The sequence below is a fragment of the Saccopteryx leptura genome, chromosome 7 (genome assembly GCF_036850995.1).
Source record: "Saccopteryx leptura isolate mSacLep1 chromosome 7, mSacLep1_pri_phased_curated, whole genome shotgun sequence".
Taxonomy (NCBI): domain Eukaryota; kingdom Metazoa; phylum Chordata; class Mammalia; order Chiroptera; family Emballonuridae; genus Saccopteryx; species Saccopteryx leptura.
This window is the reverse complement of record NC_089509.1, coordinates 120,978,225-120,994,216: the sequence shown is the minus strand read 5'-3', so window position 1 is coordinate 120,994,216 and position 15,992 is coordinate 120,978,225. Positions and strand designations below refer to the sequence as shown.

Genomic DNA, 15,992 nt, shown 5'->3' with positions numbered 1-15,992 from the left:
ATGATCGCACACTCAAGCTGGTCAGCCTGCTCTCAAGCCGGCTACCTCGAGGTTTCACACATGGGTCCTCGGCATCCCAGGCCATCCGTGCTCTGTCCACTGCCCCACCACTGGTCAGGCAGTGGGTAGATTGTGTGAGGTCCTCGTCCAGTGTTTGGACTGTTGGCATCCCGTGAGTCAGGCAGGGTTGGCTCCGTGTTCCGTGCGTGGCGGTGTCCATAGAGCTGTGCTTTCAGCTGCCACATCTGTCTGTGTTCGGCACTGCCCTGGGCAGCGCCTGCCTGGCTGGTGGGCACTTCCGGGTGTTGCTGGGCAGGGACTGGTCAGGGCGCCTCCTGTACCTGTGGCCCCGGGACTGTCCCTGGCGGGTCCCCGAGCTCCTGCTCTCGTGCCTTGTGCTCCCTTCCAGGTGCTTGTTCCTGTTCTGCTCTTTTACACTCTGTCCTGGTCTGATTTTGGGGGTACAGTCAACTCGCCATATCGCGGTTCACTTCTCATGGTCTCACTGTATCACGGAGTTTTAAATTGTGTATATTTAATTTGTATCACAGATTTTTTGTTATATCGCGGGATTTTGTGGTATGGAGGTATTTTTGTGTTATTAATTATTTTAATTATTTTTACGGTAAAATAAGTGTGGGAGAGGTTTGTAAGAGTGTGGGGAGGGGTTATAAAGCCTTAAGATAAACAATATAAATGTAAGGTCGCTACTTTGCGGATTTTCGCCTATCAAGGTGAGTTCTGGAACTGACTACCGCTGTAGATCAGGGACCACTAATGTTTTCTCTTGTCCTTACGAATGCAGCTCAAGGCTTTTGTTTTGTTTTTCAGTTCCTTTCTCTCTGTCTTGAATTATGCATTTGCCTTGTTCACTCTACTGTTTGGTGCCCTTGCCTGGACATGTGTGCGCTGGGAGGGGTGCGGGGGGCAGGGCTGCAGATGTGGGGTGCCAGCCATGCTGTGTCTCCACAGAGGCCCCTCGCCGGCCAGTGTCCACCCGCTGCCTGTCGGGCGGGGGCTTTCTTTTCTCCGTGACTGTCTCTTGGGAGGGACAGGAGCTGAATCAGCGTTGTTAACCTGCTGTTTCTTTCTGAGTGGGTCAGTGCTTCTGCTTGAGAGGCCTCCCTCGGTCCAGCCAGGCCTCGAGCCCGGCACCTCGAGCTGTCCTGATGGGACTCTCCTCTCGCAGCCGCAGGACCAGATCACCATCACGGGGTACGAGAGGAACACGGAGGCTGCCCGGGACGCCATTCTGAAGATTGTGGGTGAACTGGAGCAGATGGTTTCCGAGGACGTCCCGCTAGACCACCGTGTCCACGCCCGCATCATCGGCGCCCGTGGCAAAGCCATTCGCAAAATCATGGATGAATTCAAGGTTTGTCCCTACCGCCCTGAGTCTGTGTTAGTCCTGGGAGCCCGGGGCTCCTGCTGTCAGAGCTGTCTTCCACCTGCTCGTGGGGGACACGGGATGCTCAGGCCTCGGTCTTCCTGTTGAGTCTGCAGCATGCACTCACTCACCAGCAGGGGTCTGGAACAGGAGACAGCGAGGCTCAGGTGCTCGTCCCTAAGGCGGAGGCTCTGAGTGGGTTCACAGCAGTGTGGTTGATGCCGCTGCTCATTGCCTTGTGCTGGCCTCGGAAGGGGCACCTTCTGAAGCAGCCCCACAACCCTGCCAGTCCCCAGGAGGCGCACACAGCTCAGAAACATGGGTGACTGCGCTGTGCCCGCGGCCCCTGAACCAGGTGCTCCGCAGTGCCCTGGTCTTCGTGTCGTAGTGACGGGAACACCGTGTACCCAGGTCTTGTGTTCTCATTAACTCAGGGGAGACGCCACAGGGGACCGTTCCCCGCCACACTGATGGCGATGGCTTAGTTCAGAACCCTTGATGGGCACTGGGAGCCCCCTCAGCTGCTGCGTGTGCCCCTTCCAGGTAGACATCCGCTTCCCGCAAAGTGGGGCCCCAGACCCCAACTGCGTCACCGTGACAGGGCTCCCAGAGAACGTGGAGGAGGCCATCGACCACATCCTCAACCTGGAGGAGGAATACGTGAGTCCCAGGGTCCTGCGAGGTCGTGTACGGGTGTCCAGATGCCCACCAGGCGTGGACGAGTCCCGCGCCCAAACGTAGGGTGAGCACGGAGGGGATCCTCCTGGGGGGCCCTGCTGCCGGCTGACCCCCTGTGCCCACAGCTGGCCGACGTGGTGGACAACGAGGTGCTGCAGGTATACATGAAGCCCCCGGTTCATGAGGAGTCCAAGGCACCGTCCAAGGGCTTCGTGGTGCGGGACGCTCCCTGGACCGCCAGCAGCAGCGAGAAGGTCAGAGGGCTGGTCCCTGTGCTGTGCCCGGGAGGGAGGGAGTGCCTGCCTCACCTGCCTGGCCGCAGGCGGGCCCAGGACCTAGGGGCAGTCCCTGTGCTGTGCCCGGGAGGGAGGGAGTGCCTGCCTCACCCGCCTGGCCGCAGGCGGGCCCAGGACCTAGGGGCAGTCCCTGTGCTGTGCCCGGGAGGGAGGGAGTGCCTGCCTCACCCGCCTGGCCGCAGGCGGGCCCAGGACCTAGGGGCGGGGCCGTTTTGGAGCTGCCTACACACAGCCCATTTGGTAAAGCTGTGCCCTCTCTGTCCCTACAGGCTCCGGACATGAGCAGCTCTGAGGAATTTCCCAGCTTTGGGGCTCAAGTGGCTCCCAAGACCCTCCCTTGGGGCCCCAAACGATAATGATCAGAAAACAAACCTCTCCAGCCTGCTGACCCAAATCCCACCACACAATGGTTTGTTTCAATCTGACCCAGCAGCTGGACCCTCCGTAAATTGTTGACTCTTCCCCTCCCGAGGTCTCGCAGGGAAGCTGGGTGCCTGGCGCTGTGTGCGGCCAGCTGTCGGGCCTGGCCGGCACGTGGCGTGTGCTCGGTCTGCCCTGACACCGGCGGTGGCCGGCTCTCCACGGTTCAAACACTAACAGAGGCAATTGGACACTTCACGACAAGCTTCCTGGCGCACAGGCATCAGTGAGGCCCCGGCCCCACCACAGCGCTGCACAGCTGGGGCTGCGCCTACTTCCTGTGTCGTGACCTCAGGAAATAAATTTCCTTGACTTTAGAAAAGCCAAACGTTTGCCCTCTTCCTTTCCCAGCCCCCTCTCCCCCTTGCCTGCCGTCCAGCACTCCAGAGTGCAGTCTTCCTCGCACGGCCCAGACCACGGGGTGGGGGGAGGGCCCGGTGTGCACAGGGGGTGCCCGGACCCAGAGGGGACCAGGTTCCAGTGTCTCGCCCCTGCGGCACCGGAGGCCCGTGTCCCGTAAGCGAGGCCTGCAAGGGAGGCTGCACGTGCGCCGTCAGGGTCTGGTGTGAGCAGAGAAGCACGGGCCGGGAGAAGGGGGCCACGCCCTCAGACAGCCTGCTCTGAGCAACAGCCGATGTCACACCGCCCACCCCAACGCCAGTCCAGCTTCCTCTGTCTACCTCAGAGCCAGGGTCGCGATCTCACTGGAGGGTGGAGCCACCCCCAGCACACAGCCTGACTCCGATGCCTGGTGGTCCTGAGTGCCCGGTCCGCGGTAGCTGTCACAGCTCCGAGGCGTGCACAGGGACCTGCAGGCTGTCCTCTAACAGTGCTGTGTGCAAACCTTGGGAGCTGGCCTTTGGTGGCAGCCTCACGGTCTGGGTTAGAGAGGCTGTCACTCGGCCTGGACAGGAGGACCAGGTGCTGCTAGGGAGTCTGCTTTCTCAGGTGTGTGCAGGCCACTGCCGGCCAGACAAGGTGCCCCGCCCTGGCCAGCCTGGCGAAGGTCTGCTCTGGAGAGGGAGGTGGTCCGGGCGGTGTTGGAGGAGAGCCATAGATGGGCCCTTGGTTTCTGGGGTGTCGGGTCTCCCACCCCTGCCTCTGCCCCATGGAGATGACCGAGTCTCTCGAGAGTTGTCCGTCCCACGTACTGGTGCCCGTCTCCCAGACCATCCCCAGGGGTGGTCCCTTTTTCCTTGACCGCTCCCCCATGAAGTTCTCCACTCGGTTACACCTCCTTGCTCATCTTTAGACTAAAATTCCTGGATAGACCAGATTGCTTCATGCAAGTCTGATGTCAGTGTCTCCAGTTCCATTAGTTCCAGCAGCCTTAAGTGTATCTGTTTGGGAGCGAGGAGTTAGGGTCGGATAGCACGTCTGCTTCCGCTGAGCAGGCTGGGTGACCCCACAGGAGGTGGGGTCAGTGGAGATGGGAGCAAAGGAAAAGGTGCCTCGCCTTCCTCCGGACCGTCCCCTACATCCCTGTCCCCGGGGCCCCTTCCGTCTGCTTGAGTTTGGCCAGTGCTCTACCCTCCCCTCACCTGGCATCTGCCCAGACCTTCCCTCCCGTTTCTGTGGCAGCTCACCTCTACCAAAGGTGGACTGACTTCTCACAACGGGCGTTTGCACATCTGCACCTACTGCTGCGTGTTGTAGGCGCAGCCCTCCTGCTCTGTGGGGGTCTTGCCGTGTGGCTGGTGACTGTCCAGGGCTCTGCCACCACCTCGTGCTGCCGCAGGAGCCCGCAGCGGGTGGGGCGTGAGCGTTGCCTCCTGTCGACTGTCTTCCGTGTCCTGTGTGTCCACAGTTACCATCCATCCCTTGGCCTTAACTTTGGGTTTTGGAGATTATATGCAAACATGTGTAAAGGCTCATGAATATGGATGACACTGGAATTTTATAAATTCTAAAATAAAACCCAAAACCAGATGCAGTGTGCTGAGGCTTATTTTAACATGCCACACGTGTGCTCGGCCCGTGGCACCCCAGCTGTCTCCAACACGCTCTCGGGTGCTCAAGCGGCCCGGACGTTTGTACCTAGTTCTGGGCTCTAGCACATGGCTCTCAGCCCATTAACTGATCGCCCTGCAGGGGCCACGTGGGAGCCTGCGGTGGGCACAGTCCACACGGACCACGCCTGGGCCCCCGACCTGGCCTCACCTGCTGTGGAGCACAGCCCTGCCATTCTAACTCGGAGTCTGCCTGAGCCATCTGCACCAGCAAGCCGCGGTGTCCCGGGGACAGGCTCCAGTGGCCAGCAGACGCTGAGCTGTGGGCGTCTGCGGAGGAGCTGCCCCCTCCCACGTGGCACAGCGTCTCGTCCCGGGGAGACGCAGTGGCTCCTGCTCTGACAGACGGGAGCAGGGCCACCTGGGGAGAGGCCCATGCCAGGTGCCGGGGCTTGGTGATTGGCTGTCTTGATTGACATGCTGACCACAGTGGTGTATTCATGAAAGCCTGAGGTATGACTCGAGCATTTCCTGATTTTGCAATAAATTTATTCTAAAATCACAGAGTTTGATATCTCAACAGCAACAAAGTACCCAGCTGTTAGAAACACTTGGCGCATCCATAAGGACGGCACCACAGCAGGGCCGTGCGTCACTGCTGCGTCTGGTGCTCAGAGGGCGGTCCCTGCGCTCAGAGGGCGGTCCCTGCGCTCAGGGGGCGGTCCCTGCGCTCAGAGGGCGGTCCCTGCGCTCAGGGGGCGGTCCCTGCGCTCAGGGGGCGGTCCCTACGCTCAGGGGGCGGTCCCTATGCTCAGAGGGCGGTCCCTGCGCTCAGGGGGCGGTCCCTGCGCTCAGGGGGCGGTCCCTATGCTCAGAGGGCGGTCCCTGCGCTCAGGGGGCGGTCCCTGCGCTCAGAGGGCATCTGGTGCTCAGGGTGCTCCCTGTGCTCAGAGGCAGGGGATGAATGACTTCTGGAAGTAGTGCCGGGCACCTGCCCTGCTGGGCCTTGCTCTGCAAAGCCGCCTGCAGTGTGCACAGCCCACCTAGGCCAGCGCAGCGCGCTCCTCGTGGCCCCCCGGTGGCGAGGATGCTGCTCAGAAAGGGGTCACTGGCCCTCCTGGAGGTGCCTTCGTGCCTACGGGGTTGAGTCCTAAGGAAGCCGGTGGTACACCTAGTGTTTCCAGGTTTATCCTGGCAGGATTTATACCGTGGAGGCGGAGACAGCCGCACCCGCCCCGCAGGCAGTGCCCAGCCAAAGGGCGGTGCCCCGTGGTGCAGTCCTGCAGTCCTGCGCAGCAGTTAACTGAGTTAACGAAAGGTGGACGTGGAGGGGGCTCACGAAGCCCGTCAGCGGTCGAGGGCCAACTGTGTGCGCTCCAGCGCTCCTGACTTCGGAGGTGACTGTGTGTAAACGTGCAGTACACCCGAGTTTCACCGGTCAGGGAATAAAACGGTCTCCTCCCAAACCTTTCCACGCTTCGGGGCCCAGCCTGGGAGGGCCTGGCAGTGACTCCCTGCAGCCTGGCTGTACGGGAGGAGGTGTAGGGGTGCTGAGGCTGCCTACTGGCTACACAGGGAAAGGGGCTCCAGGTGCAGGAGAGAGGCCAGAACCAGGAGCCCTTGGTGGGCACCAGGCAGTGGAGAGGCCGGGGTGAGGTGGTGAGCTGACACCCTCCTGCTGTGGCCTGGAACTCAGGGTGCTGGGGGCGGACTGGACTCTGGATAGTGGGCCCAGAGAGGGGTCATTCCACCATTCAAAGGACAGCAGGTACAAAAAGGACCCCAAAGAGCCAGTGCGCAGGGGCCCAGGATGGCACGAAGTGGCTGGGTGAGCCCTGGGAGGGCCAGAGCTCTAAGTAAAGATGCAGGCAGTGGGCACTGCACTGAGACAGCGGGGGGGCTGAGCCAGCACCCCAGAGGTGGAGTCGATCTGCCCCAGGAGTGCGGGACGACACCAGCTCGTGGGGCTGGAAGGGAGAGAGTGGCATGCGTGGCCCTCCAGGTTTTGCTGCCATAGTTGCCTAGCTTTGGGTACTCCGAAGGCATGGCCAGTGGGGGGTGTGACCAGGACCTGGGAGGCAGGAGCGGGGGCCCTAGGCAGCCGAGGAGGGGCAAGACGTGCTCAGGCCTCGAGGCAGTGAGTCTGACAGCCCCTCATCCCCAGAGCAGCAAGAGGCCTCTGCCCACCAGTGGGTCTGGCTCCAGGCCCCACAGCAGCCAACGTGACCTCTGTGGCCTCAGAGGGAAGGGACCGGGGAGGCCCGGCTGGCTTCTGGCCTCCTGGGCTGGGGGCCCAGGCTCTCCTCTGAGGCTGGGGGCTGGCTGTCCTTTGCTCTATTTGTTCCAAAGAGAGCCTGTGGGAGCGCAATTAGACACTGGTCACCCCAGCCTGCACGACAGGCTGGGCCCACGCCGCCTGTGGGTGCGGGAGGCCTGTGGGCGGGCTCACCTCGTTCTCGGCCAGCGCCTGCTTGGCCAGGTAGTACTCCCGCTTCACCTTGATCTCCACGGACTCGGGGATGTCGGGCACCAGCAGGTCCAGGACCCGGCCGATGGAGAACACCACGTGCTGGGAAGCCAGGAAAGGCCCGTGGTGGGGGAGGGCACCCCCCCACTGGTAAAACAAACACCCAGACTGGCCCTCCAGGCGCAAGTGTGACCTGAACAGACACCCGGCCACCGCGGCCTGTGGGGCTTCCTGGCCCAGAGCACTTGGATGTCCGCCCAGCCAGGCAGCAGACCACTCGGAATGCAGATGCAGAGACCTGGGCCTGACCGAGGGGATAGTGTAAGTGCCGGGGCTCTCCTCCCACGGTCACGCCGACACCCCAGGCCACGGGGTGAGGTCAGACCTAGCCGTGGGCATGTGCGTCCTGCTAAGGCCGAGAGAGCCAGCAGTGGGGAGCCCCCGGAGGGACTGGGCGGCACACTGGCTACCTCAAACACAATGACGAAGGCCAGGCGGATGGCCAGGAGGTTCCAGTGGGTCCGGGAGTAATGCCCATCGTCGTCCCTGAATGCTCGGTACCTGCAGGGAGCATGAGACTGGGTGTGGGGGGGTCAGGCCGGGGACTTGGCCTCTCCACCTTCTCCCTCCCTGATGCTCTACTTCTGGGCCTGGCTCAGACATCTTCCCGAGCCATGTTCTCTGACAGTACTTTCAGCTTTCAACTGTTGTGGTCCCAAAGCGGGGGGGTGGGGGTGTGTGTGTGTGTGTGTGTGTGAGCTGGGTCGTCCCACCCCCTACTAGGCTAGACTGGGCCCCACAGTGGACAGTTCCTTATTATCAAGTAGACGTGACAATCCTGTGACCGCCGCCAGCTCCCACCGCGCAGGCTGCACGGCTTAGAGGTGGCTGCCTGGCACAGCTCCCTACTGTTATAAGGACAGCGTTGGGCTCTGACTGTCACTTCCGGCTGAGTGGTCACCTTGTTACCCTTTGACAGTTCCTGTATTTCTGTCTTGTGGTAAGATGGGACACTCCATTTTGTCACAGACCTAATTAGATGTTGCAATCCATGCAAAGCATTTACCAGGGTTAGTGTTGTAGGACCCTAAAAATAATCTTGCAAGTTAAAAATATTGCCGTTGAAAAAAGTTCAGCCTGACCTGTGGTGGCGCAGTGGATAAAGTGTTGACCTGGAAAGCTGAGGTCGCCGGTTCAAAACCCTGGGCTTGCCTGGTCAAGGCACATATGGGAGTTGATGCTTCCTGCTCCTCCCACCTTGTGTGTGTGTGTGTGTGTGTGTGTGTCTCTCTCTCTAATGAATAAATAAAATCTGTTAAAAAAAAAAGTGCATTAACGAATGGGAATAAACTGTAAGTGACCAAACTGGGCACGGCAGAAGAGGGAGTGGAGACTGTCACGATGAAGTCACCCCGTGTGCAACCAGAGAATCTAACAGATTTAACTTGCGAAGGAAGGAGAACCACAGAGGGGCTACAATGTAGCCGCTACATGATATGGTGGGGGAGGAGGAAGAGAAGGAGGAGGAAGGAGGAAGGAGGAAGGAGGGCGGGAGGAGCTTCTAGGACTAAAGAAACACCACTCTTTAGATCAGCAGCACGTTCTGAGTCTCAGTAAGAAACTTTTAAATCAGCCCAACCATGACTGACACCTGTTAGTGACACAAGTCAAGGAAAAGGAAAGATCTTAAATGCCACGGGATAGGTACGCGCGCTTCCAACAAGAAACGTGAGGTCACTAAAGGGTATTTCCAAGACCCGAGGGAAAAGAACCCTTAAACCTGGAATTTCACACCTGCTATCAGAAGGACAAAGACAGACTTTTAAGACATAAAAACCAACATCCATAAGAGTTAAAGAGCCACACACCATTCTATTAAAGCAGTGGTTCTCAACCTGTGGGTCGTGACCCAGGCGGGGTCGCCTAAAGCCATCGGAAAATACATAATGCATATCAGTTGTTTACATTCCGAATCATAACTGTAGCAAAATTACAGTTATGAAGTAGCCACCAAAATTATTTTTTTGGTTTGGGGTCACCACAACATGAGGAATTGTATTGCGGGGTCACGGCATTAGAAAGGTTGAGAACCACTGTATTAAAGGATGTACTTCTGCAAGAAATAGGAATTCAGAGGGGACACAGGAAATAAGAAACTCCTGTGGCCAAATAAGTTAATACACCAAACAGCTGTGATTAGCAAGTGACTACAACTGTCCCTCTGTGTTTCTTAATTTTAAAAATATTTTTCAAATGGCATTTATTGGGGTGACACTGGCTAGCATAATTAGACAGGTTTCAGGTGCCCAAGTCTGCAACACATCTCTGTACACCATACTGTGTGTTCACTGCCACCCCCTCATGTTTCTGTGTGTTTTTCATAGTAAAACTAAAACAGCAGATCAATAAGAGGGACTGATGGGTGCTCATGGGTGGTGGGAAAGCACGGGAAGATAAGAGCAGCCCCTAAAGTAATAAAGATATGCAGCATCAGCTCCAAAGGCGTATAAAGACTAAAAAAAAAAAAAAAAAAAATACAGCACACTCATCCACCAGAAGGCAGAAGAGGAATACAAAGGAAAAAGAATCAATGGAAAAAGTAACCACTAAAAAAGAGATCATGAATAGAAACTTCCGTGCAACTAAGAACCTCAAAATGCATAAAGCAAAACCTGAGGGAACCGTCTGATGAACAAATAACCCTATATTCCTAGAAAGCTTTTAACTCCCATCTATCAGAATGGGATAGAATTATCAGGAAAAAAGTTAAAAAAAAAAAAAAGGGGGGGGGATGAAAATATGAATAATAAAATTAAGCCAGACCTAATAGTAAATGTAGACCTTGCTTCAAAATGAACTGTGAAAAAAATATATTTCTTCAAGTTCACCTGAAACATGCAGAATCCATCGTGACCAGATCACGAGGAACCCTCAACAAAACGTGAGAGATTTATAAGCACTTACGTCAGAAAAAAAGGTGGTTTTTCTAAGTATCCAAAGGAATTTAGCATGGATTATGCTAAGTGAAATAAGTAGCACAGAGAAAGACTTAACCCCACATGATTTCACTTACATGTGGAATCTTTTTTTTAAAATATTTTATTTATTGATTTTTTTAGAGAGAGAGGAGTGAGAGAGAGAGACAGAGAGAGAGAGAAGGGGGAGGAGCAGGAAGCATCAACTCCCATATGTGCCTTGACCAGGCAAGCCCAAGGTTTCAAACCGGCGACCTCAGTGTTCCAGGTCGACGCTTTATCCCACTGCGCCACCACAGGGCAGGCCTACATGTGGAATCTAATGAACGAAACAAAACGGAAACAGACCCTGTTGGCTGCCAGAGGGGGTGGGGACAGGGGAAAACAGAAGACAGGGGTTAAGAGGTTCAAACTTCGGCCTAACCAGGTGGTGGCGCAGTGGATAGAGCATCGACCTGGGACGCTAGGAACCCAGGTTTGAAACCCCAAGGTCGCCAGCTTGAGCTTGGGGTCATAGACGTGACCTCATGGTCGCTGGCTTGAGCCCAAAGATCCCTGGCTTGAAGCCCAAGATTGCTGGCCAGAGCCCAAGGTCGCTGTCTTGAGCAAGGGGTCACTGGCTCAGCTGGAGCCCCACCACCACCACAGTCAAGGCACATTATGAGAAGCGATCAATAAACAACTAAAGTGCCACAACTACGAGTTGATGCTTCTCATCTCTGTCCCTTCCTGTCTCACTGTCTCTCACTTAAAAAACAAAACAAAACAAAAAACTTCTAGTTCTAACACAAATACATGAAGCCTAGGGAATATTGTCAACAATACTGTAACAACTCTACAGTGACACTTGGTAGCTAGACTTACATCATGGTAGATAAAAAGACTGAATCAGTATGTGCTATACCTGAAACTAACATGATACTGTATGTCAAGTATAATTCCATTTTTGTTTGTTTTTTTTTGTTTTTGTTTTTATTTTTTACAGAGACAGAGAGTGAGTCAGAGAGAGGGACAGACAGACAGGAACGGAGAGAGATGAGAAGCATCAATCATTAGTTTTTCGTTGCGCGTTGCAACACTTTAGTTGTTCATTGATTGTTTCTCATATGTGCCTTGACCGTGGGCCTTCAGCAGAACGAGTAACCCCTTGCTTGAGCCAGTGACCTTGGGTCCAAGCGGGTGAGCTTTTGCTCTAACCATACGAACCCGCACTCAAGCTGGCGACCTCGGGGTATCGAACCTGGGTCCTCTGCATCCCAGTCCGATGCTCTAGCCACTGCGCCACCGCCTGGTCAGGCTTGGGAACTTACTCTCCTACTATAACTCATAAATAAGGAGGAAAATCACAACTGAAGTTGTGAAATGTCTAGAACTGAGGGACAGCAGATGTAGTATCAGCACTAATGGAATGAGGCTTTTTAGGGGTATATTCAAGTAAACTTACAGACGTGAATTTGTTTATGAAAATCCAAGAAAGACTGAAAATGAATAACTTAGAATTTCAACTCCAGAAGATTGATTTTTAAGAGAAAACACACAAACTATATCCGGGAAAAAAATGTGTCCATAACTACAAAAACAGGAGAGCATAAGAAAATTAAAGAGACTATTATGAATCAGTGTGTGGTGTTACATTTTAAAGCTTAGCCTGACCTGTGGTGGCGCAGTGGTAGAGCCTCCACCTGGAATGCTGAGGTCCAAGTTCAATACCGGGTTACGGCTCATAGGAGAAGCAACTGCTAGGAGTTGATGCTTCCTGCTTCCGACCCACACACACCCCCCCGCCGCTTTCTCTCTCTCCCCCCTCTTTCTAAAAATCAATTTAAAAATAATAAATAAATAAGTTTAACTGAAATAGTTTTCTGTAAAAAAAAAATCAGCAAAACTGTTAAGACTCTTGAAGAACACTGGCTTCCACTGTGCGGGTCCTATACTCAGGTTCTTTTTTCTTTTTAAAAAATGTATTCATTTTAGAGAGAGAGAGAGAGATAAAGGGGGAGGAGCAGGAAGCATCAACTCCCATATGTGCCTTGACCAGACAAGTGCAGGGTTTCGCGAACCAGCAGCCTCAGCATTTCCAGGTCGATGCTTTACCCACTGCGCCCCCACAGCTCAGGCTATGCTCAGGTTTTCAACCTGCGTGGTTGGAGGGTCAAGAATCCCCCAAGCTCCCACCCCAATGGGGAGGATGTCACCGTAGTCCCTCCCCGCGCCCCGCCCCCAGATCCACAGCCGGGGTCCTGTTTGAGGCTGGAAGCGCCGGCATGGGACGCAGGGGCTGTCCGACCCCTGTCCTCCGGGCTAGACCCCTCCTTCCCCGGCCTGCCCTCAGCGCCGCTCGACCGCCCCTCACCTGGCGGCCTCACCTGGCGGACCCACCTGCACGTGCGGTTGTGCTCCGCGGCGAAGGCGGGCGGGGCGCGCGCCAGCGTGAAGTTGACGAAGCCGCGCAGGTCGCCGGCGCGGGTCCAGCGGTAGAAGGCGCGCGGCAGAAAGTCGGACGAGAAGGCCAGCAGCAAAGCCTGGGCACCGGGCGGTCAGCGCGGGGCGGTCAGCGCGGGGCAGCCCCACCCGCCCCGGGACCCCGCCCCCGGGACCCCACCCCCCGGACCCCGTCCCCGGGACCCTACCCCCCGGGACCCCACCCCTCGGACCCCGCCCTCGGCACCCGTCACCTCCAGACCCCACCCCCGGGACCCCACCCCCCGGGACCCCACCCCTCGGACCCCGCCCTCGGCACCCGTCACCTCCAGACCCCACCCCCGGGACCCCACCCCGCTCCGCCGGACCGCTGCTCACGTTGCTGATGACCGCCAGGTGCGCGATGCCCGCCAGGATGGGGAACCAGATGCCCACGTCCTGCGCGCGCTCGGCCACCGGGCGCCGGCGCTCGCACACGAACTTGCGCGCGTCCAGGCGGATCTCCACCCAGTTGTTGAGCAGCGCGAAGAGCGGCGCCAGCGGGCAGGCGGCCACGAAGATGGTGACGAAGCCGAACTGCAGCACTGCGGGCGCGGGGCCGTGGGCTGAGCCGTCGCTGCGCCCCGGGGCGGCCCGCTTCCGCTGCACGCGTCCCCTAGCCTCGGCCCAGGCCCACCTGCAGGAAGCCGCCCGACTGCCCCCAGTGCCCACCGTGGGCTTCTGGCAGGAGGAGCAGAAACCTGCTCTGGAATTAGGGCTGCCCTCCGCTCTCCGCTCCGGGGGAACTTTAAGAAACAGCTCCTTAAAAGGGCCCTGGGGTCCTCTGTGAAGTTACTAAGGAGCGCACTGGGGCCCAGTGCTGCTATCCAGTGGAGTAGGGACACGTAGGTCAACCCCACTCACAAGCTATTACGAGAACGCATGATAAACGGCTCCCTTTTTGCTTTGGCTGCCAGGGAGTTCAGGGTGATGTGTTTGGCTCAGATGCAACACTTCCCATCACAAAGTGGGCCATGATCTCAGAGGAAGACCCTGGGCTGCAGACCTGCCTTCAGAGTGCACCACCCCGTGCAGGGAGTGGGCACAGCCATGGGCCACTGCCTGGTTAGCTCACAGGGTCCAGCAAAGAGTGTGCGAGTCGAGAATATTTCTGGACTCAACTCCCAGAGGGGACACCAGTGGTCAGGGCACTTGAGGCCTGTCACCTCCCGGGGACAGCCTTACTCTCAGGGGCAGTTGTCTCCACTTCTAGCGCCTGGTCTCCTGAGCCCCTGGCTTCTTCCCTAGCTCCCTGCAGGAGGGTCTAGCCAATGCTCTCCCGGGTGGTGGGGGGATTAAGGCCACTCCAGGCGAACGAACCCCATCAACTGATCCCGGTCCCCTGCCGGCACCTGTGTGCGCAGGGCGCGGTCCCTTCCCATGCTCCGCCAACCTTCCTTGGACACACCCACTGCAGCGCCTGCCATCCTTTCTGGATCCTTTGCAGGTCTGGCTCCACCAGGGACCCTCTGTCCCCACCCATATCATGTCTCGGGGGAGTTGTAGACTGGACCCCGTCACCCCCGGATCCCACCCCCTCAGGGCCGCCTACCCATTTCGAGGTACTCGTCAAACAGGCCCTCGCAGGGTAGGAGCTCGTAGTCTGCCTCCCAGGGCGCCTGGCCGGCAGCCGCGGAAGCCCCCACCTTCCTCTTCTTGGAGCGAAGCCGGAACGTCTGCCACCAGCTCTTTAGCTTCCTGGGGGGTTGGGGGGGACACCCAGGAGAATGTCTCCTGCTCCTCAGGTTGAGTCCTGGCTGCTCTGCCGTTGGACAGCAGCAGGTGCGGGTCAGGGCCTGGGGTGGGCATGGCTGGGCGAGACCTTGCAGAACCCGGGAGAGCTTCTGCATCCTTTTTGGGGGGGGGCAGCTCATCACCCACCTCCCTTGCAGCACCCCCAGGAAAGTCACCATTGCTCATGGACGTTTGGGGGGGATGGGTTCCTCCTGAGATATGCAAAGAGGTGGCAAGGGCTGTCAGGTGGAAGAGAGCTGATGGGGACAGTCGCTGTGCCAGCAGTGGGGGCTCGTGTGCGTGTTGCTTTGTCATATGTTCGGCATGTGTGTGTTGCTGTGTCGTATGGGGGCATGTGTGTGTGTGTGACTCTGCCGTCACTCATCCAGCCCCTGCCCCTCCCACCAGAAACCAGCTACACCGCAAACACATGATCTTGTTAAATTCAGCTGCACAGCCCCAGTCGCGCCCAAAGGGGGGCTTGGGTTGGGCCAGGCTCTGTAGCTAGGGTGCCAGGGGTGCCCTGGGGGAGATCGGGTGTGCAGGGGAAGGCAGGCAGGTGTCCAGGTTGGATCCAGCCTTGGGGGGGCAGTCATGGAAAGGGCTCTGGCCTGGGAGGGGGCCCAACTGCCTGGATGGTGGCCACGGTGGTGCCAGTGGGCAGGGAGGGGGCACTGGGGAGATGGGACCCTCGTGGCAGAGCCGCTGCGGCCGGGGGCCTCCCCTGGGTCCCCCACTCTGCTGCTGCCCTGTTTGGGGAGCACAGCAACCCTGGGGTGGGGCGTCAGAAAGCCCGCGGGACAGATGGCAAGGCTGACCCTCCCTCCCCTGTGGGGGCAGCAGCAGATCCAGGAGGGGCCCCCCTGGGTCCCCCACTCTGCTGCTGCCCTGTTTGGGGAGCACAGCAACCCTGGGGTGGGGCGTCAGAAAGCCCACGGGACAGATGGCAAGGCTGACCCTCCCTCCCCTGGGGGTGCAGCAGCAGGTCCAGGAGAGCCCCCTGGCTCCCCTCCACCTCTTCTCCAGGCTGAAGCTGAGCTGGGGAGACTGTCCCAGACAGCCTGGGTTCCAGGGCCCCGGATGCTCCCCAGGGCGGGTGGGGGGACTCACGGGATGAGGATCTCCTGCACGTTGTTGATGATCTGCTTGCCCACCATGATGACCAGGAGCTCCTGGGCCAGCTCGATGAGGCAGCCTCCGGCCGCACACTGCACCGCAGAGCTCCGGGTCAGCGCCGGGGAGGGGCCTCCTGCCCGCCCCTCCTCCTCCACCCCTGCAAGGCTGCCCGTGCATGCCCCGCCTCCCTTTCAGACATGCCATGGGCACCTTGCTGACTGCACAGACCCTCCCCCCGACATCCCCAAGCACCCCCAACTGTTTCCCCAATGTCCACCTGGCAGACAGTGCATGGGAATGACCAGGGTCACTGTGTTGGGTGGCCCCCAGTTTTCCTTTGGGGAACCATGTGGGGCTGCATGGGGCTGACGCTTCTGGGGCCCCAGGGAGGACCCCTTGCTCAGCCTCAGCCATTGCAGCCAATAAGAGGTGCTCCCAGGGGCCACTAGGGGTGCTCCTGGGACAGCACATCTTGCACAGGGCATTGACTTGTGCTGTTGGGGACAATCT

At 58.0% G+C, this 15,992-nt stretch overlaps 2 protein-coding genes across 5 annotated transcripts in view; one reads left to right on the top strand and one right to left on the bottom strand.

Annotated features, from left to right (window-relative positions):
• The window catches only part of HDLBP (high density lipoprotein binding protein), an 83,992-nt gene extending 80,889 nt beyond the window's left edge, over positions 1-3,103 (top strand). For both annotated transcript variants that reach the window (XM_066345838.1, XM_066345837.1), the window contains exons 25-28: positions 1,190-1,375; positions 1,931-2,047; positions 2,191-2,319; positions 2,631-3,103. In XM_066345838.1, the coding sequence (XP_066201935.1) occupies positions 1,190-1,375; positions 1,931-2,047; positions 2,191-2,319; positions 2,631-2,717 (519 nt within the window). In that variant the 3' untranslated portion in view covers positions 2,718-3,103. The remainder of the gene's footprint in view (positions 1-1,189; positions 1,376-1,930; positions 2,048-2,190; positions 2,320-2,630) is intronic.
• Positions 3,104-5,270: 2,167 nt separating this feature from the next.
• Positions 5,271-15,992, bottom strand: part of ANO7 (anoctamin 7) — a 30,639-nt gene continuing 19,917 nt past the window's right edge. For all 3 annotated transcript variants that reach the window (XM_066346086.1, XM_066346088.1, XM_066346089.1), the window contains exons 18-24: positions 15,477-15,574; positions 14,185-14,330; positions 12,972-13,177; positions 12,552-12,694; positions 7,668-7,758; positions 7,180-7,299; positions 5,271-7,084 (exon numbers count right to left, since the gene is read on the bottom strand). In XM_066346086.1, coding sequence (XP_066202183.1) covers positions 6,968-7,084; positions 7,180-7,299; positions 7,668-7,758; positions 12,552-12,694; positions 12,972-13,177; positions 14,185-14,330; positions 15,477-15,574 — 921 coding nt within the window. In that variant the 3' untranslated portion in view covers positions 5,271-6,967. The remainder of the gene's footprint in view (positions 7,085-7,179; positions 7,300-7,667; positions 7,759-12,551; positions 12,695-12,971; positions 13,178-14,184; positions 14,331-15,476; positions 15,575-15,992) is intronic.